Source organism: Lonchura striata, chromosome 10 (assembly GCF_046129695.1).
Source record: "Lonchura striata isolate bLonStr1 chromosome 10, bLonStr1.mat, whole genome shotgun sequence".
NCBI classification, from domain to species: domain Eukaryota; kingdom Metazoa; phylum Chordata; class Aves; order Passeriformes; family Estrildidae; genus Lonchura; species Lonchura striata.
This window is the reverse complement of record NC_134612.1, coordinates 19,909,291-19,934,251: the sequence shown is the minus strand read 5'-3', so window position 1 is coordinate 19,934,251 and position 24,961 is coordinate 19,909,291. Positions and strand designations below refer to the sequence as shown.

Genomic DNA, 24,961 nt, shown 5'->3' with positions numbered 1-24,961 from the left:
TGAGGAGAATGGAAACTTTCCTTTTTCTGAGCAATCCTTGCCACAAAATACTGAATGTTCTTAGGTTTGATCATCTTATTACATGTTCAGTTTTGATGCAGCTTGTTGAAATAACAATCATTTTGTCTCCTTAGGTGTGCTAATGAAAATGCACATAAGGATTTCAAGAAAGCTGTGGGAGCATGTCGAATTTTTTATCATGCTGAAACTGCTCAACTAATAATACTGGTAAGTAATTGCTTCTATGTAAATGTTCAGTGAATTCTCAGTATATTATTTATAAGAAATATGTAGCCAGCTGTGTGTGTATATAGAAGATGGTTTAACTTGCCAAGCTATATAAATTGGGAGAGATTTAATATTAGATGCATTCAATCTTTTTGGGTAAGGCCTCCAATGCATGCAACCTAAATTTAGGAGCAGCTTTGAGTCTCATTGCTTGTACGGCTTTTGTGATTTTCAGCTAAGTTCTCCTTTCACTGGTTTTAGCAGGTGGCTCAGAGGTCAGTCATCTCCCTCCACTCTGGAGCAGTAGCTTTCCCCTCATGCTGTATTGCAGCTGTGGGTCAGACTGCAGTGTATTTCCCTGTGAAGAACTGCACCAGCTCAGTGTAGCCATTAAGAAATTGTTCACTTAGATGCCTCTCTGGTGGTTTTCTTACTACATAGGTTGTCCCAGCTTTAGTTTGTCTTCGTAACTCCATTTACTCAACATTATCCAGATGAACCTCACTCTGCAGGATTGTGTTGTCCTTTATTACTTTCTTAGCTCTCTTTCTTGCACACACAGTGACAAGTATATGTATGGTAGAAAGATTTGTTTGGGCAAATGGTTACTTTCAGCAGTGAAATAATGTAAAATGTAAAACATGCTGGGAGAACATGAGTGAGAACCAGTAGTTGTTGGTGGTGCTGAATTTCTCATGATTTGTTTTGAGGAAGAACAATGTTCATGTAACCTGGAAATTGAGATCATGTTTATGATTTCATTTCAGTAGGTTCCTGATTTATTTTTAAATGTGTATTTGCTTACAAAGCCAAAACTTAGGTTCCCTCTCTCCTGTAGTCTGCCAGTGAAGCAACAGTGAAGAGAGTGAACATCCTCAGTGACATGCACCTGCGCAGCATTCGCACCAAGCTCATGCTGATGTCGAGAAACGAAGAAGCTACAAAACACTTGGAGGTAAAGCCCCAGTTTGTGGCTCTTGTTGCCTGAAACTGAGCTCAGAGCAGTGCATTACAGTGAGTGCACGTGGATGAGTCTGCCTTTGTTTTCCCTTCAGTGCACAAAGCAGCTTGCTGCAGCATTTCATGAGGAGTTTGTAGTCAGAGAAGATTTAATGGGACTTGCTATAGGAACGCATGGCAGTAACATACAACAAGCCAGAAAGGTTCCAGGAGTTACAACCATTGAACTTGAGGAGGATACCGGTACTTTCAGAATCTATGGAGAGGTAAGGGGGAACTTTATATGAATTCTTGGAGCATTTCACTCTGCTTTTAGACTGGTGAGAGCTGTACCCAGAATTAAGAACAGAAAACACCTCCTGAGTTTTTGTGTGTCTTTGTGTATGTTGACACTGTGGCAGCTTCTACTGCATTTATTTGAAATACAAGCCTTTGTTGTGACCTCCATGAAGCGTGTTCTGTCCTAATCACTCAATTTTCCTTATATCCTGGGTCAACCTGAGAGAAGTATAATTTCCTGCTATTTGACTTGATCATGGCTTTGTTTGGGTTTCTTTTCTCCCTCAGAACATTATTGGTTTTCCTTCTTACCCTGCCCTGGCCCCTTCATGTGTGTCTTACTTTGTGGTGTCTGCTCCTCTGACCTATCCAGGTGTGATAAAGCCTGTATCTACTGTTTCTAACTTTAAGATTTTGGCAATTTAATGCTGGCTTTGGGAGAATAATGATTTGCTCCAAGTTGATTCCATTTGTGTGACTCTTCTGAATCTCACAACTGCCTTGAAATACAGCTGGTCCTTGGGCCAAAACAAGGATCCATTCAGGAAGCAGAAGGTTAGCCCACTGTTACCAAGGCTCTGTAAGCAAATATTTTGTGGATTTTTATCCCTTGTCCCTAACTCTACAGGTATGACTGAGACTCTGTAACAAGTCTGAAAATCTGTGGTTGTCTTCTGTTTGAGGAATCTGAGGTCTTGAATTCTGCTCCATCTATGTCAGGAGTAGAACCTGGTTGTGATCAAAGGTTCAGATGAAGTTGATCCTGTGGAGAGGAGGTCAAACTTCTGTACTTTGCAATGTCTCTGAAACTGTCCTTTTTTTGGAAACCTTAAATGCTTCCAGGGTATCAGGTTGGCAGCAGATCCTTCTTTCATCTCCTACTGCCAGTAAATTGTATCTCAGTTCCTGAGGAAGAATGGGACAAGTTTAAATGCAGTGGAATGTCCAGTGTATTCCAGTTTTGATCTCCTTCATGTGAATGATGTGATGCTGGAACTTGTGGAAAGGTTATGACTGTCACCAGCCTCTTACAGAGGGTCACAGCAATGATTATAAATACCAGATGCCCCCTAAATAAAAATGCCTTTAGGCACATCAGCCTTGTCCTTCATAGAAGTGATAAGTGCTTCTAAAAATGCCAGGCAGCTTAACTATTCCACATGATAAGGTTTTCAGCATCTGGCTACACTTGCCTATTCTTTTTGCCTCTCTTCAGCTGCAGTGGGCAACCAGCCAGGCCCCAATGGCTGAATGCACAGACAGTTTCAGGCTGAGATGTGTGGGTGTAGTGAACCAGTGTTGTTGACATAGCAGTCATGGTCTGAAGGTTTCCTGTAGCTGATGTTTTGCATACAAATAAAAGTTCATTGCTCAGGGCCAGGTTCTCTGGGGGAAGAAACATGAAGATAAGTTTTAAGGACTATTGAAAACCTCTCTGGATAGAAGGAATCTTAAACTGTATGGCATGCTGTTTATGCATTTATCCTTGTCTGGTCATGGCCATTTTGGTTTCGAGAGCCTTTCTTGGTTGTGTGAACTGTTGATTGTGATGCTTGTACAGATCCACAGGACTGTGAACCTCAGAGTTTGGACAGTGTAGCTTGAACTACTTATGGAAGCTTGTGCTTCCCGGAGAGGGAGAGCTGTGTCAGAAATAGAAAAGTTCCTCTTAGACCTTCATTACTGTCAAATGGAATTGCAGTAAATTCATGTGCAATTCTTAACACTGGTAGGTATAATACTGAGTTTATAAAAATATCCTGCATTTAATTTTTCTATTACACTCTGGTAGCATGGATGTGTCTTGATTTGGGCTACTGTGTGAGGTAATGAGAGCATCAGTGGACATGTAGGCTGTAATTCAGAGCCAACAAAGATAGTTGCTAGTGACTGGAATCCTGTGAGGTCTTTAATCCATGTTCTACTACAACGAACTGAGAAAAGCTTGTCTGAGTCAGCTTTATGTTTAAGCACAGGTTGTTACTCATAAAAATGAGTACACAGGTTGTATTCATAAAAATCCTGAGTTCCCATGACAAGTGTAGAGAGGCATATGAGTGCACTGAAGAGCTGCAGCTCTGGCAGTTGTATATTTTCTTGTCCTGACTCTGCTTCTGTAAATGCATTCACAGTTCCTTCGTCTTTATTTGGGAAAGATGGATAAACATACCTGAGGCAGGAGCTCTTTGCTTAATTGTGTCTTTCTGTAGAATTCACTGAGGATGAAGAATTGCTAGCATGTGTTAATTTTGTACCATTTGAATGGTTTCTCTGCAAATACACCATAACCTCTGCTCCTCACAGTGGCTTCCTGTTCATGTGTTTCTTGTGCTTGATCACTGCTTTCATTATCTTGAAATCCAATTGGCCATATTTCTTCTGCCATCATTTTGACCTCTGCCAGTAGAGGTTTATACATTTTCTTCTTCTTCTAGGATTTGCCTGATTGATTAAAAGGTGCAGGAGTTGGTGGTACTCTCATTTCATGTGTTACCTAAAAATGACAAGTGAAAGGGCTGAGGCATTAGTGTAAAATGGAAATTGTGCTCTTAAGCTGTTTTTACTGATTAGATGCTGATATTCTTTCCTTGATTCTACACTTCTGCTGTTGCTAATTTGAAGCCTCGTTTCTTGTTTCAGCATCTCAATTAACTCAGTTGATTTTTGTCATTTAAAATAATAAAGCTGCAGGAGAGCATTTACAGGAGTTCTCCCCAGTAACCAGAGCCACTGTCCTATCTTGGAAAGCATTGTAGATGAACTGTGGCCAGAAACCAGCATTCTGGAAAGAGAGTGCCCTGGTTATAAAATCACTTGCAGTGTTTGCTCAAAGCTCCATCCAACCTGGCCTTTGAACTCTTCCAGGGATGGGGAATCCATTTCGATATCTCAAAAAATCTTGAAATAACATGAAAAAAAAATGTTTTATTCGTTACTGATGCTTTGCTTTTCTACTGAAGTTTGTCTCTGGGCATTTCACTCAATTATTTCTTTATGATTTAGTTCAAAACTAGATTAATCTTGTCTTTATTATTTTCTTTTTTGCAAATAAGTTTATTTGGAAGACTGGCAACTGTTGCACAAGGTTTTGTTCTTAACATTCTGTATTCACAAATAAATTCCATTTTTTAAATTTATTTCCAGACTGCTGATGCAGTAAAAAAGGCCAGAAGTTACTTGGAATTTGTGGAGGATTTTATTCAAGTTCCCAGAAATCTTGTTGGTATGTAATACTGCTAAAGCTTAAAAATTTGGGAAAAGAGAGCCTAATCTTAACTTTGCAGAGAGGATTTAGTTGCCAGTACAAGATTAGATTTCTCAATTTAAGTAGAAAGTGATTAATGTTTTAAAACTATATGTATCTGAATTATTATGAAATTGGATATATTGTTGCTGCATAATACTTCGTCAGGATTTTAGCACTTAAACTGAGTTAATTACAGACTTTAACCACCTAATTTAATGGTAATATTTAAAGTTCAGATTCTATTGAAAAAACATGCTCTACTAAATTGGCTTCATAAAAGTGCTGAAGCTGAGTTCCAGAGTTTAATCTGGGAATTCTCCAGCTGAGTTGTAAGAATGACACAAGACCGTTCTCCTGTACTGCTCCCTCCTGGTTTGAGGTTTGTCACAGGTGGTGGTTGGATGCTGGTGAGCTCCTGTATAAACCAGCAGTGCTCATAGTCTCGGCCTCAGTCTCTAAATGGACATTTTTCCATGTTGCAGCTTTATGAAGGTGTAGTATAGTCTGGTAGGTTCTGTACTGCAAACCACCGGAAGGTGTGAGGTTGTGTTCTACTTGAAGGCACAAATGTCTTCCCCTAGTCCAGTCTTCACAAGGAACTTTTTTCCTCTTCCCTCATTTTCCTGCCTTTATCCTGGCTTTTACTCAAGTCTGGTAGCTCCCTGCTCCCCATGCCCAGCTTGTGGGCAGTGTTGGCATGGAGGCAGTGTTACAGTTGGAGGTGTTGTACCTGATTGAAAACTTGGATTATTCAGAGGAGAAGTTAAAACACAGGCTTTAACCTGCTGTGGTTTGGAGCTTGGAGCCTGCATATTATAAGTAATGTCATTTAAATACTTTATGTGCAGACTCCCATAACTTAGACTTTCAGGGTTTTAGAACTTGACTAGATCAAGGTGTAATGGGGTTTCATTTGTTCATTTGGGTGGTTTTTTTAGGATGATTTTTTCAAATTGCATATCTGATGCAACTTGATGGTTTTCTCATCTACCTAATGTTAAAGCTCATTTTAACATTCACAAATTAATCCCTGGTTTGTATATGAACAATTTTTTTTTTCTGCAGTCTTGTTAGTAAATGTAATTAATCCAGGGAATTTTGCTAAACCTTATGTCCTACACATAGAGTTTTGGGGAGCATTTGGAGAGCATTCATTAATGTGAATATATCCCACACAAGAATTAGGGCAGAAGTCACAGCAGTGTGTTTAACTGAAAATGCTGCTGTTAAACAATTACAGTAGCAGTTTCTGATGAAGGCAAATGTTCTGCCCACATCACCTGTGAGCACACAGGTAAGCAGACAGATATTTAGCAACACTTAATGAAGACACACAGCTCAGTGTAGTGCTTATCAGTAACTCCAATACAGAAAGATAAAAGCCTGCTGAGCTGTTTGAGCTGTTGAGGAAGAGAAACAAACTTGTAGTATTTTTTGCACATTACTTTGTATAATGTTGGTATTTGCTGTAAAGAACATTGCTTATAGAGTACTCTGTCATACAATTCTGGCTTTGCTCCTGAGTTAAACATAAGTGTTCTTAAGTGACATATATCAGGCTGTGATGAAGAAATGTTCCCACATAACTTTAGTCTAAAGCTGTTTAGTAAGAGAGCCAAGAAGTCACTTTTTTAGATTGAAACATACAAGTTCTGATGAATGTTCTGGTTGGGATCCTGTGCATGATCTCAAAAGAAGTATTTTAAAGGTTATAGGGCACACATGTCCATTGTAGAGGCAAAAATTTTTAAGAGGCTTTAACAAATGTTTAAGACTTAAAATTACAGGAAAGATTCAATGAGGTCACATATATAGTCAGGGGATCCAAATAATTTTGATACAAAAATTTAAAAGAGGAATTTGCACAACTCTTGTGTCATTTTACTCTTGGTTTGGTTCTGTTGGAAGCCTGTATGCAGTGGTGATCTTCAGCACTGCTTGTCATTCTGTGTATAGAGAGAGAGAGTTTAATTTTTAAAGTCTTTACCCATTTTCTCTGACATAGTGTGGGGCTTTCTTAGGGGATTTTATGTATAAAAGACCAATAAACATGCTAAAATATTTTGACCATGGGTGCAAAATTAACCATTCTTGCCCTCTGAAGGAAAAGTTATTGGAAAAAATGGAAAAGTGATTCAGGAGATCGTAGACAAATCTGGAGTCGTCAGGGTGAGAATTGAAGGAGACAATGAAAATAAACTGCCCCGTGAAGATGTAAGTACTTCAATCTCTCCTGCTGTGACTAGGTTTTTATTTTCAAGCCCAGTTTTATTCCAAAACTTGTGGATATAGAGGGCATTAGTTCTTAATTGGCATCTTGCAGTAGATTGTATACAAAGTAATTCGAGGAGGGTTTTTGCTGCTGAAGAGGTTTTTGGGGTTTTTTTCACTCTTTCCCCTATATGTACCTTATATATTTGGGCTATATAATAATTTTGGATTGGTAATGTTAAAAGTGTCCACATATCTTAAATAGATAAGAACAAAAGGGAGAACCTTGTAAAGGTGCTTGATCTTGTAAAGTTGGTTTAATGAACCACCTTCGTGGTAAACTGTGGATGCTTCTATATACACCTGTTGTGCTAAACACACCCAGCATGTGTTGCATGAATATGAACACAGGATGTCGGGTTACCTCGGCTCCAGAACAGGTTGCTGGGAAAGCTGGACATTGTGAAGCCATTGCTGTCACTCCAGCCTGAGCTATTTCTACATGTCTTTGTAACCAGAGGCTCAGTTCCTGCCTTTGTTTAGCTCACTTTGGTAATTTAAAACAGATCTCTTTATATAATTTATATATATCTCTTTATATAATTTAAACAGAAAGCCTTATTTCAATGATGATGTTCTCCCTGATAAAAAGCTTTGATACTTTGTTCCTGTAGGGAATGGTACCATTTGTATTTGTTGGTACTAAAGAAAGCATTGGGAATGTCCAAGTTCTGTTGGAATATCACATTGCATATCTCAAGGTGAGTGTGTTTTGGGAAAGATGATCTGTAGAGGAAACTTGGGTCAAAGTATTTTTGAGCAGCTTCAGTGGGATTTGCAGTTGTTAAACTGTTCCTCTGTATATCAGGATTTAAAGCTTGGTGCCTTGAGCCTATCCCTTGCCCATGGGTATCATGGGTCTGTAAATACCTTGTCATGGTTACTTAATGCTGTTGGGAAATCAGACTGTAAAGAATGGGGCTTTAAGGGACATTTGGGAACTTAACACAGAATTTTTTGTCTGTGTTCGAGTTCTGCTGTTGTCAGGTTAATGCTCTGTAGTGGAAGGATGGAATTTCTAATAGAACACTAGTAATACAGTGTGGTATTAGAGCAATTACCTGTTTAGACTGGGTTGCTTTGTGATGTTAACAGAGATTATGAGTTTGGATTGTGTTCCCTCATCAGTTTGCTTATTTTTTTTCCTAAATTTTACTAGAAAAATTTGCTGAACAGTAATTAAGAAAGATAGTAGTTGCCTTAAAGCCAAGTTTTCTGCATAGTGGTGAAAGTTTTTAGATTGCCTCCAAAACTCAGAGATAACTCATCTTGAATTGCATTATTTGTAGTCACCTGCCAGATGGTGTTAATTCTCCCACAGAAATTATTATTTCCAATATGACTGGGTGGGGGGATGGTGTTTTGTAAGGGACATTTGTCAGCACTCTTTTCCATGGTTTTTGTTTCATTGTATGTAGGAGGTAGAACAACTAAGACTGGAAAGGCTCCAAATTGATGAACAGCTGCGGCAGATTGGGATGGGCTTCAGGCCCTCCTCTACTCGAGTTCCTGAGAAGGAGAAGGGTTACACCACTGACGAGAGCACCCTCTCCTCGGTGCAAGGCTCCAGGTCCTACAGCGGGCGGGGCAGGGGCCGCAGGGGCCCCAACTACACCTCTGGTTACGGTGAGTGCCCTTGGGCGAGGCCTCAGGATACCTTGGAACCCAAAACCACCTCTGGATTTCTTTGTGTTCAATGTACTTGAGTGAAGATAGGGTTAGAAATTCAGAACTGCTGTTTTATTTTGTTCATAGCTCAAAATGCCTTGTTAGATTTGCAGTCTTGAAGTTAAGTTTAAAACTGAAGAAGAAATTAACAAACTGAGCGCTGGAAACATCTTGTCCTTCCCTACTTGTTACTTAGTAAATTACATCCCAAAAGCTGTTGAGAGCTAGAGATGCTTTTCAGGAGACACATATTTTTTTAAAAAATCTGAAATGAGCATTATCTGTTTTGATTGAGAAGGAGAAAAATTGCTTGTCTGTGATCATGCCCATCTTAACCGCATATTTCTGAAAAGTGAACCAAAATGATGTAAAATGGAGACAGCACAAAATTCTCAGGGTTTTTCAATTTGGTCAGGAACAAACTGGATTTGTTTTAAGGTGTAGTGAGGTATTCTGATGCATTTCTCAATTAAAAAACACTGTTCAGTTCCTGACAGGTGTGCATATCCCCAGCTTGTCCAAATGGAGACATTGCATTTCTATATAGATAACATTTTGCAAAGAAGAGCACTGTTATTTTTCAGTACAGTAAATTATTCTGAATATCTAGATGTAGCTTATTTCTGTTAAAAAATGAGACACCTTTTGGGTTTTACAGTCTGTCCCTAGCTATAGCTTCCTGGATCATGCCAAGTGTTAATTGTTTTGATTCTGATGATGTTTGTAACTTCATTTTTTATTATTTCCCAGTTTGCTGACTGAACTGTAAGGAAACTTGTTCACTTTGCTTATATATACACACTATGATTTGGAAAACTTAAAGTATTTTTTTCCTGCCAAAATGGCAAGAATCACATTTAAGCCATATGGGTCTAAAACCTTATATTCCAGACTGGGTAGTACAGGGAGTTCCTGGATACCTAAAATGAATAATAGGTGTTGGGTTTTCAGGTAGTAAAAATCTAAGTGGATTTGGGGACTCTGAGATGGCCGGGTGTTACAGATGCTGTTGGATACAAACAGTGAAATTATTCAAGCAGCATTACAGCATCCAGAAGGGGTTGCTTAGCAACAGCCATCGGCTATAAGGTGGCAAAGTTGTCCTTGGGAATTTCAGAGAAGTTGCCTAGAAACTGCACCAAATGCCTGCAGTGTGTAGACAAAGAGAGGAAACACTGCTAAATCTGTGGTTTGTCTGTACAGAAATTACAGATTTGGTGATCTTTCAGCCGTTATTTCATATGTTAGTACAAACAAACTTAAATAGTTTAAGTAACTTCTGATCTGTATTTTATGTGTTCATATATTTTTATATATGAGTATATATAAATATTAAAATATATTGATGATTGTATACTTGTATATGTATTAGTATTTATATATATATATTTATGTATTATATTGCTTTTAAAAATTAGATAGATACATAACCAACTGTGCTGGCTGTAATAGTTCTGTGAGGATATGAAACCAGAATATAATCCTCAAATCCATATTAATTTCCGGTTTTCTTTTTCTTCTCATACAAGGTACAAACTCTGAGCTCTCTAATCCCTCTGAAACAGAATCTGAGAGAAAAGATGAACTTAGTGACTGGTCCTTGGCAGGAGAAGATGACAGGGAGAGCAGGCACCAACGTGACAACAGACGACGTCCTGGGGGACGAGGACGTAGTGTGTCTGGAGGTCGTGGGCGTGGGGGACCTCGTGGTGGGAAGTCATCCATTAGCTCTGGTAATTTGGTGTTCCAAATGGGTTTTGAGATTTTCTTCCTGGCAGTTTTCTGTATTACCTCTTACTCTTTTAAAATACTCCATTCCTACATTATGATCTTAATAATTAATCTTGGGCTTTCTGTGCAGTTGTGTGATAGCTGTGTCCTAACAGTGTTTTAGGTTTTTGTTTATTTTCTGTTCGCAGTGATCTTAATTTCCTTCCTTTACTGCTCACACATAATAACGTTATTAGCTAAGTTGGTAAATCTTTGGCATATGCCTATGGCTGCCTTTTGAGGTAAGCTTATGTTTAGGTACAGAATGAAAGAAATCATTGATTGGAAGTTAGGTTTTTTCAGAATCTCTGCTAATACAACACTCGAGGTGTCAGAGGTACCACACAACCACAAAGTGTAAGGTGTGTTTTATATACTTAGCATTTTTGAGTAAAAGGTCTCTAAATGTCACCTTGGAAATCTTTGTGGTTAAATAGTGCAAGTGCATATTGGGCTGTTGTGGTGCCCCATAATTGTTACTGTTGGGTTAGAGTCAGAGGATCCAGTTTGAGATGAAAAACTTCAGCTCTGTGTGTTACACCTTGCCTTAAGGTTGTTTTGTAGTTTGAAACTTTCAGACACAGCTGTAAGTCAGCCTGGAAATGGTTCCACATCTCTAGAGTATCTTAGGTGGACACTTTCTGTTTGTTTAGTGCTTAAAGACCCGGACAGCAACCCGTACAGCTTGCTGGATAACACAGAGTCAGACCAGACCGTGGACACGGACGCCAGCGAGTCCCACCACAGCAGCAACCGCCGCAGGAGGTCACGCCGGCGAAGGACTGATGAAGATGCTGTTCTTATGGATGGGATGACAGAGTCTGATACAGCTTCTGTTAATGAGAATGGTTTAGGTATGTAAATGGTTGGATGGTAGTCCCAGAGCAAGCTAAGAAATAAATGTGTTGTCCCTGTAAGTGTAGTGAAGCCCTTGTTTGTTTTTGTAAGTGACAAATCATTGTTCTGTTCAAGGTTGCTGTCTGATTAAAGAAACTCCCTCCATGGCAGTGCCATGGAATTTTCTGTTTACTGAGCTCCACTAGCCTTTTCATGTGCCTTTTTTGTAAAAACTGTCTGATGGAGACACCAGAGACTTGACTTGTTGTTTCCCATTGGTACTGCTGCTTTGATAGAAACAGTACTGTCAGATCAACGTTCTGTTTCGTCCTTGGTAACCTCAGTCTTGGTGTGGGAAAGCTCCTTAAGTAGCTGTTAATTTTTCTCTACTCACCTTCTACTTAAGAACTTTCCTTCAGTAAATTCTGTCGATACTCACTGGGATGAGAATACAATCTGTTGCTTAATGTAGAAAAAAAAAAAATCTGGGTTATGTTGCTAAAATTTGACTTATGGTTACTTAATAAATGAAATCTGAGGTCATTAAGCACGTGCCTAAATGTTTTAATGAACCAAGAAAAAAAAGTAAAATCTAGCTTTTGTGTTACTGTGTATGCTTTCAGTATAAAATTTTCTTTTAGTTTTTCTGTCTTACTTAGTCTCTGTCTTTAACAGAAGCCATTTTAATTGCCCCATGCTGAAACTGCTGAAGAATTTCTTTATTTTATGATCAGAAATAGTTCATTATAAACTTTGCAATTGCAGATGATAGTGACAAAAAACCCCAGCGACGCAATCGTAGCCGCAGGCGTCGCTTCAGGGGTCAGGCAGAAGATAGACAGCCAGGTAATTCGAGTGGAGCTGTGGGTAATCTCAGGTCAAAAGCATGAGAGAATGTTGTGTCTGCTGTTTTACATAGAGCTGCATAATATCAAAAGGTTACTCAATAACTAATAAGACTACTAGATAAAGATGAAAGACATTTCTTCTACTAGGAAAACTTCTAAAATCTGTCTAATGAAACTAATTGATGTCTAACTTTTTGCTTGGACATACGAGTTACGCTTCTGATCCAGTTCTCACTGAAGTCAATGGCCAAAGGGCTGCTGAGTTCTGTGGTCCAGGATCACGACGAACATGAAGGTTCATGGTCTGCACTCACTGCATCTGTGCGCTTGCACTGACTGGGACACAACCTTTTCAGCACTGGCTGAGCAGCAGTGTTGGAAGGGCAGGATGTGGGTCCTGGCAGAGCTCAGTGAGGGAACTCACGTGGGGTTTGCCAGCCCCACACCTGCATCACACTGCTGCTCTCAGTCCTTGGCTGTTGGGAATAGTTTAAGTCATCTGCAAATTGAGGGTGGGAAGGAGGAGGAATTTAAGTGAAATTGCATGTTTCCAATTTTTTGTTGTTGTGGCTTGTTGCATTTCTTTTGTGTGTACTAACACTTGAAATGTTAAAGGTGAACTGGCTAATTATCAATACAATGCCCTGTTTAGAAAATGCTTGTACGTACATGGCTCAGGGTAGTAACAGAAGGTCTTCTAGATTGACAGGTTCAAAATTTCACCCATATTTGTCTTCCTTGTATCTGTGGTGCTCATACAACATTTGATTAAGAAAGCAAATTCTTCTATTGCACTAAAACTTGGGGGAAGGAAAAAATCAAACAGCCCATCCTCCTAAAAGACCTCAAACCCACACATTTCTTCTCAACATTCCAGTTTTCATAGCAGTGACTTGTGAAGAGGCAGAAAAAGTGAAACGTATTTCAGCTTTTACTTTTAAGAAACTTAGCCAGCAATGTAAAGGAATGTTAGTCATTTCTAGAAAACCATGGAAATTCTTTTAAATCTTACAATATTCTAAGAACATAACAAAATTTCCCAAACAAGATTTCTCTGACATCTTTGTTAAAATGCTGTAATAATTAAAGTCTTCATAAATACCTAGTAATTGTGAGTGAAATAAAGACAGAAGGAACTCTTCCTTTCTTCCCCTCCCCACCTCAATGCCAACTACTATATTTCAGTCATTTAGCTGTATCATTTGATTTACACTTCTGTATGTTATGATGCCTTATTCATAGAGGAATATTAAGAATGCACTGTGTGCATGAAACATGCTTCCTGTTTACTAATATTAGATGAGTTGGGTTCAAAACCTCATTCTAAAGAAAAAGTACTTTTGCTTTAGTGTAGAAACTCCTTTGGCCTTCACAATTTGGGAAGGACTCAATTGTAAGAAGTCCGTTTACTGTAGAAAAACATTCATCTGTTGTAGTTCCCAATCCGATTTGGATTTCATGCACAGTCATTCCTAAATCCAGAAAAACAGTTCACCTAAATACTTGATACACTCAATACAGATGACTGTACAGTTCAATAGGTAATGCTTGCCAACCCTATTGTGCTGTGCTTATCAGTGATACAAATGTGTTTCTAAAGTTGCAGTACTCTGTATTCTAAGGATAGAACTGAGTCTTGGTGTGGTTACAGGAGGGCAGGATCAGACAAAACCAGGCTACAGAACATGTGCTGAGGTGATAAGGAGAGGTCAGAGAAGCCCTGGCTGTCCCCAGCGAGTGCAGCTGTGCTGCCCTTGGGCTGGGCTGGCTCCAGCAGCACCGCCTGTGTCCACACATCCCACAGCAGCCACACCCGGGCCAGGAGACAGAGCTGATGGCACAGTGCTGGTGGCACTCTCAGTACCTCAGGGAGGGCAAGTTCCCTCCTCAGTCACTTTGTGACATCACCCTAAGTGATTCCAGGCTCTGACCTGTCCCACTTCTGGGCACTGTTTCAGTGTCTTCATTTCATTAGTGTGAAATTCTTCACTACTCAGCTAATAAAACCCCAGTGATACACACACAGTCTGTAGTTCAAAGAGCTGTAGCCAAATCTCTTCAAACATAGTACAGAAAGCCCTTCTCCAATAAATTCTGCAATTGGACCAAAATTGATTTTATTGAGAGTCCAACTTCAGATCATTGTTACCACCGATTTTAGCGAAAATTGTTTTTAACAACAGAAACAAAATGATCCTTGCTGTGTGGTTGATAACCTGTAAGTGTGAAGGCCTTTTGTGAGATGTCTCCCAGTTAGAGATAACTTGTGCAGAAAAGACATGAAGGTTCATGCTGAATTGACTGCTGATGTGAGCATCACTGTGATTTTTTTCCTTGAACAGTAACAGTAGCTGATTATATATCACGAGCTGAATCTCAAAGTAGACAGAGAAACCCTCCAAAGGAGACAGTAGCCAAAACCAAGAAAGAAACGGTAAGATTTTTTTAATGTGCATTTTTTTTTTCTCCTCCCTTGCAGCAGAACAGTAAAGGCATGAAGGCTTCAGTTAGCTCACCCTTATTTGACTACAAGTGCATTTGATTTCAAGAACAAGTTATTAAAAGCAAAAGGGCCCAGAGTAAACAGAACGGACAGTGATTTGTTGACTGTTGTTGCAGATTTTAGGGCCCAAATTAAGTCTGTACACGTTTTAAAGTATTATACTTAGTAATGTTGCACTATGTAATAAAATGTGCAAATTGCCCATGGTAAGTCTTGAGAACTAATCCTTAAAACACTTTAGGGATAGAGGATTTTATGTGGCATTTTTAGTGACTTGTATAAACTATTTTAGAAGGAATTAATTTTGCAAAGATTGTATGGTTTTGATCCTTTTTCCTTAAGGGATCAGAGTGGCATTACATTATCCTGAAAAATAATCAGAACTGAACAAAGCAGAATTTCTTTATTTCTAAAGTGCCAATGTTTTGCTACAAGTTACGTAAGAAAGATTCATTAGCAAAATGTCATCTTGCTATAGTCTTCAAAAGGGGTATAAAGCTGTGGTTTTCAGTAAACTCCTTCATGGGCTTAGACAAATAGAAATAAATAAGCATTTTGGGTGTGCTGGGGGTGTGTAGACCTGGGGTTACATTGGCACGATTTCCTCAAAAGCAGCTGATACAGAAGTATCCCATAAACCACAAGGTAAGTGATCAGATGCTTTAAGTGACAGGATACAGGCATGGACACACAAGAGGTGTTCCCTCTTGTGTGAGCTAGAGGGAAACTGAGATTCCACTGTATTGTTATGAAATTTTTAATGCTCCCCTCTGCTTGTTTTTGCAAGGCAAAAGATGCGATTGACGAAAACAGCTCCTCTGAAAAGGCAGTAAATGGTCCTGCCACCACCTCTGGGGATGAGCCTTCTAAACTACAGCACAGCCCTGATGAAAAGAAAGTCACTGTTCAGGAGGATGGAAATAATCAGGAAGAAGCAGTGCTGAATGGTGTTTCATAAACTGAAGTTCCTAGTTTACAGTTCTTTTACATTACATTTAAAATAGTGCTTGTATAAGCTTGCCAAAGATAGAATATGGATCGCCAGTCTTGACACCGCACTTTCAGTTCCTCCATTTTGGAATACAGAAAGGGGAGGGATCCTGGAGAAATCATATGTTAAACATACTTTGACACCTACTGTGTTATAAATATATCATCAGATGTGCCTTGAGATAGTATATGTAACATTTAAATAAACAAAATTGCTGGCTATAGGAAATGTTATTTTGTTTTCAAAATACGGCAAAGATGTGAGGGGGATCCCTAACATAATACTCTTTATGAAAGCATTAGCTGCTTTTGTTACATTTTTAATAATATGCAACCACTTCTTCACCTGAGGAATACTAGAAAGAAATGCAGTCTAAAATATTTTGCACTGAAATGTAATTTCTCCATTAGTTTAGTCTGGAAACTGGTCTGTTTTAATACATGTTTTTTAAATGCTGTATGTAGAGGAAAAATCTGCAGACCACTGGAATGCATTTGTTAAATTCTCATAATCTGCAGGGATACTGGGTGACATTGGCAGTGACTGTTCTACATTGAGGCTTTGTTTGGTTTATTTATTAAACTGTACAGTATTTAAAAATCAAACATAGCTTTAGTTAACACTAAACTGAATTAGTCATGTCCATTAAGACATAACCTGAACTACTGAAAAGATCAATTTCCAGAAAGTTTATTCTGTATAAACTACATATGTTAGTCCTTAGTAGAGTATTTTTATTTTTGTTTTTGGTTGTTTGATGTGCAATATGTTTTTTTTGTATGCTGGTAGTAAAAGAAAATAAACTTTGATCTTCCATCTGTTGACTGTTTCTATCAGAAATTTAAATTACTTTTGACTTTAAGGTTTTCAAGCTGTAAACTAACAATGGAAACCTACTTGTGAGGCATCTTGAACCTCAAACTCCTTTTCATAAGAGTTTCTAACATACTGATCTTCCTTTTGTTAAGGCAGTGGTGTCAAAACACCAGTTAAGAAGTCTAAAACCAGACTCCTTACCTTGGAGAATTGCATAACCTGACCAACATATATAGGCATTAATGCAGATGTAGTTTTTGGTCAGTCAAAAGTATAGCACCCTCCATCCTTCAGGTACATGAGCCAGAGCGAGGAAGCACAAAACAGGTGTGGAAAAGCATCTGGGTAGCAAGGAGGTGTAAGAAGTCAGAGCAATGTGCAGCATTGAAGTTGTACTTAATGAAAAAACTGTCTTGTGTGATTTTGTCAGAATGACAAAAGGAAGAGTTCTAAACCAGCTGCTCTGCCTTACAGAGCTACAGCCAAGCTGTCCCAAGCAGCCCTGTGTGTGCACTTTGTCACAGTACTTCAGTGTTGGACTCTGCAACAACATTCCCTCCAGGACAACTTAAAAGTTGTTAAAAGTTGTAACTGAAGTGTGCACAAGTATCTCAGCTGATGGGACAGAAGGGGAGAAAATTTTTTTAAAAGTTATGTGGTAAGTCAGTAGTGTTTGGCTGGGAAATACTTAAGTACAGCAACGTTTTGCATATGGCTTGGCATGTGCTGACTCCAGAAATGTGCAAGGTGGTGTTCCAGCTGTCCTTCACCCTGCTTTAGATCCTGTGGCAGAGTGAAGTTACTGCCTTTCTGGGGAGGTTGTAATGTTACCTATTTGATTTTTCTCCTAAAGGCAGCCGACTTAACAGTACGGTTGCCGTCTTCCCTGAACAGCCCAGAACTCATCCGCAGCAATGCTGTGGCACAGCAGGCAGCACTCCCAAGTCCAGCTTCTGGCAGTGGAAGCTTTTAGTCCCACTGTCTTTATGCCCAGGTGGGCATTAACTCCCAGAGGTGCTGTGTAGTGTTTTGCTGGAGTGGTGAAAACACTGGGAAGATTGTTGGAGTATGACAGAGCTCCCTGGCCCCAGCTGAGATCCTCACAAGCTGCTGGGTGTGAGAAGCTTCACAGAGCACAAATCTAACTCAGGTATCAGGAACTGATGTAAAGAGGCTCTGTTTCCTAATCACCATAAATGCAAGCCTGTGTGAGTTCTGGCTTTGTATTGTACAATAATGTGTGGAACTACAGGACTTCTATTACAAATACAGAATTTATTAAATGCTACTAAAATCTGTCAAAACTAAAAGTTACTAAAAAAATCTGGGGTGTTCCAGATCCATCAGTAACACTTAACCAACCTTGTTTTTCACAAGGCAAGGATGAGGGAGTACATTGTTTCCTGGACTTTATTTCTCCAGGCAGAGACAACCACACATCTCTCCCAGTTCCTCCTGTCCAATAAATCCTCTTGGTTTTTCCACCCCCTTTCCAAACAAGTTCAGTGTGCTAATTTTAGCAGATGGAAGAGCAGCAGCATGAACTTTAAAGAGGGCCAGTTCAACAGAAATTAGGTAACAGCATGTGAGTCTACCTGTGCCTGGTAACACACATTGGCCACACCAAGTTTGTGCTCTCAAGCACTGAAAATATTTCTGAGTGGCAGATTTTGCTGTTAAATAAAGAACAGCTGTGAAAAAAAAAAAAATCTTCACTCCCTCATGTATTTCCAAAATAATGTGACCAAGTGGGAAGGGAAGTACCTCCCTGGATTTGTATTTCCAGCTTCATTTATATTAAGTCAAAGACTGACATTAGAACTTTTCTTAAGCCATTTATCAAAAATAATAATTTGCAGGGACAAACCAGTGAGTCACTTTCTCATTCATTTTTTAGCTTGGTCTTCTAGTAGATCCTTAGCTTCGTTAATTTTGGCTGCTACATATGGAGATCCACCTAGAAGAAAAAGAACCTCAGATGAAAAAAACCCCAATATTTGTCTCCTGTGTTGATAATAATGCCACAGGACACAGGAAAAAAGAGTGTGGTCTGAGGTTCTGCCAGTTGAACAACAAACTGAACATGACTGAAGGCACCTGAGTTCACTCAGTCACTGCAGGAGCTTGCTGTCACACTACTCCTTCCTGTTAGGCTGCTTGTATTTTCCTGGAGTGTTTTTCTCCCTCCAGTTTTATCAGTCATAAATGAATTGGTCACCACTGACTTAGCACAGTCTTGGTGAATACAGAGGCACAGAACTAACAGGTCTGCAGGTAACCCTGCCCAGCATAAAGTGCTGCTGTGCCATGGGACCAGTTCAGTTTTCAAAGAAGGCAAAAAATGACTCAAGGACACAGAACCCTCATGAAATGCACCAGCACTGTAAAGCCATAAGGTACAATGACTGTGCTGGTGGCATATATACCATTAATTGCACTATAATGTTTTACTTGAAGATTAAATTAACATGTTTAGGTCATGTACAAAACAAAATGCTATTTTTAGCTCATGCATGTGTTCAGTAAGGTTAATTTTATAGGTAACTTTCATTTGATAATACCTACGAAATGCATATCCCCATGGATTATTTTGGATTTTGGTCCATAGAAGTAAGGAATTCAACAGTCACTTTAAAGGAAGCCATTTTACCTTTTAAGCAATGATTAAGAAGTTAAATGTCAAAACACCAACACATGATTCTGACTCACTGAACAGAATTTAGAATTGGTTCAGGTGCCCTGAGTTATTAATTTGGAGCATAACTAGATTCTGAGCCTTCAGAGTACCACTAGCAGGAATATTTCACAATTTAATGTCTCCAGCAGCTGTGGAAGGCTCAGTATTTGCCATTTACTCAAATGGACTCAAACTTTCAAGTAGGATACAAAACACACAAGGGTACTCCAGGTTTTCATCTAAAATTAAGGCAACTTTAAGTCTCATTTCAACAAACAATATTCTACCCTGGTATTCACAGAAGAGAGCAGCTAACAAACTGACCTGCTCAATCTGTCTGCTTGCTTTTAAAATATCCACACTAAAAATATGGTCTAGACCCACGCAGATTAAGGCAGCCTAAGATTTGTTTTTGGTTTTCTGTGGGTCTTTTAGTAGTTGAGGTGGTTATGTATCACTGACTGCCTCCCTACACAATTCTATTAATCTTTGTTAAAAACATGTATTAACTAATCAACAGGACTTAATTTCCTTACCTTTATCTGGATGATTCAGAAGCATGATCCGTCTATGAGCTTCTCTAATTTTATTTCTGTTGGCTGTAGGGCTTTGAAAGAGAGAGAAAAACTGACTTAAGGGATCCTCATTAAATTCCCCAGATCATCAAAAGGTGTCTGAGAACAAGTGAGCACTCTGTCTTACCCATAAATTCTCTAGCTAACATATGTTTCTCTTTTCCTACCACTGATATGTGGTGTCTAAATCCTGGAGAGGCTTTCTAGGCTTTTCCAAAACACTGTATGCTGACAAAGACATGCTTCAGCAGTCTAATGGGATGGGGGTCACCCATACCATTAAAAAGAAACAATTACATTGTAACATTTTTTGGGGGAAATTTCATAAAGGCTGTAAGACAAAAAAATTTCCTTGATTAAGGTAAAAAAAGAAAAACCTCCAGAACCCCCAAAAAATTCACAAATGAAAGTTCTTATCTGATAGATTTCTGTTATTTGGTCTTAAGTGCTTTGGCAGGGATGTCCACCATAGTCAGATCTACAACGTTCCAGAAGTGATGAATGTATTCCACATCCAAGAAGTGGGTTTGCAGCACCCTCACACTGCAGCCACCTGAAACTCCTCAGTGCTCACAGGAACCACCAGCTAACAGCAAAATCCTGTTCCTCACATCAAGTGAACCCCAAGGCTCCCTGAAATGGCTCATTTGGATCATGTGTGGCTTTGGAATGTGCAGATGTCTGGAAGTCCACACAGAATCCAACCAAGCTAACGTGCAGCAAAGAAGCCCCAAAAAGCACAGAAAGTCCTGAACAACCATTTCCTATTTCTTGACTTGGCAGTGACATTCCCAGGGGATGACAACCCTTCCAAACAAGGCCAGCTGGGAGGAGACACCACTGCCTGTTGTTCACCTTTCGTTTCTAATCAATTTCCTTTACCTCACTCCTAGTATTAAAGCTGCTTCTCGTTTAGTCATTTTGGGTTCAAATCCACCTCTGTAATAACCACCACTGAAGGCCTGAAAAAGAAAACGTATTAGTTTAAAACAGACTAATTTCTAAGTATCAGTTAAAACAATTCATTATTGCTTTAATAGGTGCTGAGCTTTTAGTCTGTAAAAATGGCAAAACTTCTCACTCGTAATAGGAAATTCAGTTGAAGTAGAGCATCATTATTAAAATAATTTCTTAAACCTGCCCAAACAAGTTCTCTAACTAAAGTCCCATCACCATCTGAATTGCTCTTACTGACAAAATACAGGACAAAACACAACAGAGACAACAGTCTGTAGTTATTTCACCACATAAAGTTTAAAATAAAAAGATAATAATTAAAAACTCACAGGTTTTGGTAGGTTTTGAAGGGCTTGCTTTACCTGTGGCTCCATTTGTTTCAAAGCTTTTACTGCATAGCGACCTTAAAGAGACCAGCGTTGACTGAGGTTAAATATAGTTCCTTGAACATTTACCAATTCAGTGCAACTGGTAACTTGTGGATTAGAGCGTGGAATAAACTTTTTTGGGACATGAAACAGTAAGAAATTCGATCTTATGCTTCATTACAGCCACTAAGAGCGGCTCTCCCAAAAGAGCTGTACCAGCCCTGAAGCACGGCTCAGCGCCCCGGGCACAGCCGGGCTCGGCCCGCACACACCTGCGAATCCGGCTGCCGCTATGGCCAGGCCGACGGCCACCATGGTGCTGGCCTGCAGGGAACGAACACAGGGTTTGTTAGCGGAGGACGAGGGCAGCGGGCCGGACACGCCGCCCCCGGCCTGGCACGGCACACAGCGGGCTGGGGGCACGGCGAGGGCGGCGGGACCGGGACCCCCGAGCTGTGGGGGCGAGGGGACCCCAGCCCGGCCCGCCGCCCTCCCCGCGGGGGCAGCGGGGCCCAGAGCGGAGCCGGCGGCTCGGCGGGGCCGGGAGCCGCGGCCAAGGCCGAGCCGAGCCCGCGGGGCCCGGGAGCCGCCGCGCCGGGCACCGACAGCCCCGCACTCACCGTGTCCCCCCGGGCACACACAGCCCCGCACTCACCGTGTCCCCCCGGGCCGGGCACCGACAGCCCCGCACTCACCGTGTCCCCCCGGGCACCGACAGCCCCGCACTCACCGTGTCCCCCCGGGCCGGGCACACACAGCCCCGCACTCACCGTGTCCCCCCGGGCCGGGCACACACAGCCCCGCACTCACCGTGTCCCCCCGGGCACACACAGCCCCGCACTCACCATGTCCGGGCCGCGCTGCCGCAAGCCGCGGCCGCTGCCGTAAAGAGCGGGGCGGGCACGGCGCCGGAGCCGCCCCGGGAACGGGCGGGGCTGAGGGAGAGGGGCGGGAACAGGGGACGGGGACGGGGCCTCGCGGAGCTCAGAGCCGCGCGTTGTGAAAGTCTTAGTACACACCTTACTGCTAATGTAATCAAGCGGTTTCGACCCTGATCCAGAGGCTTCTCGCACGCCAGATTCTCTTTTTCGCTTTTTCTTGAAATGAAAGTAGTTTTTCAGTCCCTCCTGAGGTGAATATGGCCGGTTCTGGGCTCCTTCGGTACAAGGAAGACAAGGAGGTGCTGGAGAGGCACAAAGGTGGTTTGGGGTCTGGAGCATCTCTTGCGAGGAGAGACTGCGGGACTGGGCCTGGTTAGTCTGGGGAAGAGACCCGACAGGGGATCTCCTCAATTCCTATAAATGTCTCCAAGAGGATGGTGCCAGACTATTTTTGGTGTTTCCCAGCAACAGGGCGAGGAGCAATGGCCATTGCTAAAGCACAGGGAGTTCCACCTCCATGTGAGGAAAAGCTGGTCCGCACTGCGGGTGGCAGGGCGCTGGCACAGGCTGCCCTGGGAGGTCACAGCTCACCTGGATGCGTTCCCATATCCCTGCTCCAGGTGATACTGGACAACAATGGTGGGACTGGATCATCTCCAGAGGTGCCTTCCAACCATGACAGTTCTGTGGTTCTCCCATTTTCCCCGTCTTTAATGCCAGTGATGTGCTCCCCGTGCCTGGCCGGCCCTGCTGGCCCGGCTGCTGAGCATTGCGCTCGTGTTTGGGTGTTACTAATAACATAGCATCATCTGTTAATAGCACGGTGTTGCACGCAGCATGGCAGTCGAGTGTCCGTCTGTCTGTCCGTGGCTCTGGTTTGAAGGTGCAGTTTTGGAAACTGAGTAACTCAGCAGCGAGACTACGTCAGCCTTTAGCCCGGAGATCCTGCTGCAAATGCCAGAGCTCAAGGCTCAGAGTCCTGCTGTCTGACTGACCCTTAGTGAAAGTTCTTCTGCCATCCCTGTGCTTGTAGAACTCGTCACTGACTCCCAGAGGACCCACTGGCCAAAGCTAGCTGCCTCTTGGCTGCTTAAGCTCTAGGATTCACAAGCCCTCACACAGCAGTTTAGTGTCAGAGTTGGCCATTGGCTAAGAAACTTGTAATTTTGCTGGCTCTTGCACTGGAAGGCAGAATTTTCCTTCCTTGGTGTTTATTTTTCTATGAGTAATGTTTTCACTTTGAATGTGTCCTAATTTTGCTTTGCACTTGAATTGTTTTTCCCACTAAAACTTCAGGTGCCTGATTTTATATCTCCTAAGGTAATGTTTGCAGGTGCCTCTTGCCTCTTTCCTTCCCTGTCATTCTGCTAACACTACAAGGAAATAACCTGCTTTAAAAGGGATGGAAGACAGGTTTTGGTTAAGGTACTTGTAGTGTTGTACAAGTGTTTCCTGAGGTGGAAGTAAAATGAAAGTTTTATATTTGAAAAATTAATTTAATCCATTCATAGCAGAGCACTAGGCCCCTGACAGCCTGTAGGACTTGTTCAAATATGGATAGGGGAGCCAGCAAGTAGAAAAATAGACAATTTACTGGGGAAAAAAAAAGTCCTTTCAATAAAAGTAGATGTGTACAGGTCTAGTATATAGAAGAGGATTTGGTTTTAAGATGGTTTATTCTTGTCCCTTTCCTAACAAAATAGGCTGTTCAAAAAACCCAAACCCAGCAGAATGAAAAAAAAGGTAATGACTTTACTAGGGTATGGCCAGGATTTAATTTTTCATATCGTCTGAAAAAATAAGATTTTTGCATGAGGTTTAATTCTTCCATCTTGAGAGAACCTGCTAGATCCAAATCTTGGTGACCTTCAGGAGAAAACTATCTGAAAGGAAATTTTATTTCCTTCCTCTCTCTCCTCAGTCCCTGTTTAGAGGAACTGGTAGCTCTACTGGCAAAGGGGCTTTTGCAAAATTATACTTACATGTTCTTCCTGTAGTGAAATTTCTCATTTTTAGAGGGAAACAGCAAACATAATGAAATGTGCAAACTGATCTGGGAATGGGGTTGATAATGTGCCTTATTCTTTGCCTGTAAAAGCCCTTTTAAAAGAAAGTCCAGAATGGGAGATCTCAGGATCTTAAGCAAGCTGTTCTTGCTTAAGAGATTTCATCTTTATTAAGGAGAAAAGAAAATTAGTGGGAAGGGCTGGCAAGAGTAGATGTGGGATGGAGGAATTTGCATTATTGGTACATGTAATATACCAGCATCTGGACAAGACTGAGCCTAGGGGTGGAATAATTTGATTTTTATTATTAGGTGAAACAATACAGCATATCAAGATGAAATGCCATAATTCCTTTAAAGCATGCTGTATATTTTTACACTTAGACAACTCAAGCTTTGTTTCTTCCCTCAATTGTGCCTCCGTCTCAGAGCTACAGGAGAACAAGATGTGTCCCAGCTTGGACATCATGGAGAGTGAAATTAAAGTTCTTTTTGATTTGCCTGGTGAGTTCATTTTACAGCACCTTATTCCTCTGCATTTTCTATTGCTCAGCCTTGTGGTGGGGTAGGGAAGATCATTCCCAGGGGAAAATTACTGAGTTCTAATGGGCTGGAGTGAAACAGGTGCACTGCAGTTCTTATCCACTCTGAAGAATGTCTGTATTTGAAATCAGGAGGGAGGCAGAATTATTCAATGTTTGAGAAATACACTCTCAGTTGGAGTATACAGCCTTTTATTTTGCCTGTGTTCCTAAACTGTTCCCTTTCTACTAGCCAGAGAAACCCTGAAGCTTTTGTACTTTCTTCTGTCAAGTGTTCTACCATACTGCTTTCTTCAGGTTTCCACTCTGGGTTAAAATGCCTCATGACAGAAGATTGGTATTGAAAGATTTATCTTACAGGATGAGCCAAAACAGCTGGTACATGGTACATAAAGAAACTTTACTGTTTAACAGACACTTTCTGCAGAAATCTGGCTGTACATTTTCTTAAGTGTCTTCCACAAAGTGAACAGAAGGTGAAATAGATAACTGTGCTCTCAGAAGGTTTGTGGTATAGCTGTCAAGTGCCTTTAAGGCT

The 24,961-nt window shown here is 40.9% G+C and overlaps 2 protein-coding genes across 3 annotated transcripts in view; one reads left to right on the top strand and one right to left on the bottom strand.

Moving 5' to 3' along the window:
* Positions 1-16,418, top strand: part of FXR1 (FMR1 autosomal homolog 1) — a 32,758-nt gene extending 16,340 nt beyond the window's left edge. The window contains exons 6-17 of one of the 2 annotated variants that reach the window (XM_021543450.3): positions 135-228; positions 1,067-1,183; positions 1,284-1,454; positions 4,612-4,690; positions 6,819-6,928; positions 7,600-7,686; positions 8,404-8,611; positions 10,183-10,386; positions 11,077-11,277; positions 12,026-12,106; positions 14,451-14,542; positions 15,399-16,418. In XM_021543450.3, coding sequence (XP_021399125.2) covers positions 135-228; positions 1,067-1,183; positions 1,284-1,454; positions 4,612-4,690; positions 6,819-6,928; positions 7,600-7,686; positions 8,404-8,611; positions 10,183-10,386; positions 11,077-11,277; positions 12,026-12,106; positions 14,451-14,542; positions 15,399-15,569 — 1,615 coding nt within the window. In that variant the 3' untranslated portion in view covers positions 15,570-16,418. The remainder of the gene's footprint in view (positions 1-134; positions 229-1,066; positions 1,184-1,283; positions 1,455-4,611; positions 4,691-6,818; positions 6,929-7,599; positions 7,687-8,403; positions 8,612-10,182; positions 10,387-11,076; positions 11,278-12,025; positions 12,107-14,450; positions 14,543-15,398) is intronic. The other variant, XM_021543471.3, reaches the window with a different exon arrangement.
* Positions 16,419-17,673: 1,255 nt separating this feature from the next.
* DNAJC19 (DnaJ heat shock protein family (Hsp40) member C19) lies at positions 17,674-21,916 on the bottom strand. Its single transcript, XM_021543485.2, has 6 exons — positions 21,841-21,916; positions 21,268-21,319; positions 20,957-21,030; positions 20,553-20,632; positions 19,632-19,702; positions 17,674-18,375 (listed from the first exon to the last, which is right to left on the bottom strand). The coding sequence occupies exons 1-6, from the start codon at positions 21,841-21,843 to the stop codon at positions 18,305-18,307; spliced, it is 351 nt and encodes a 116-aa protein (XP_021399160.1). The 5' UTR covers positions 21,844-21,916; the 3' UTR covers positions 17,674-18,304.
* Between the last annotated feature and the right edge of the window lie 3,045 nt (positions 21,917-24,961).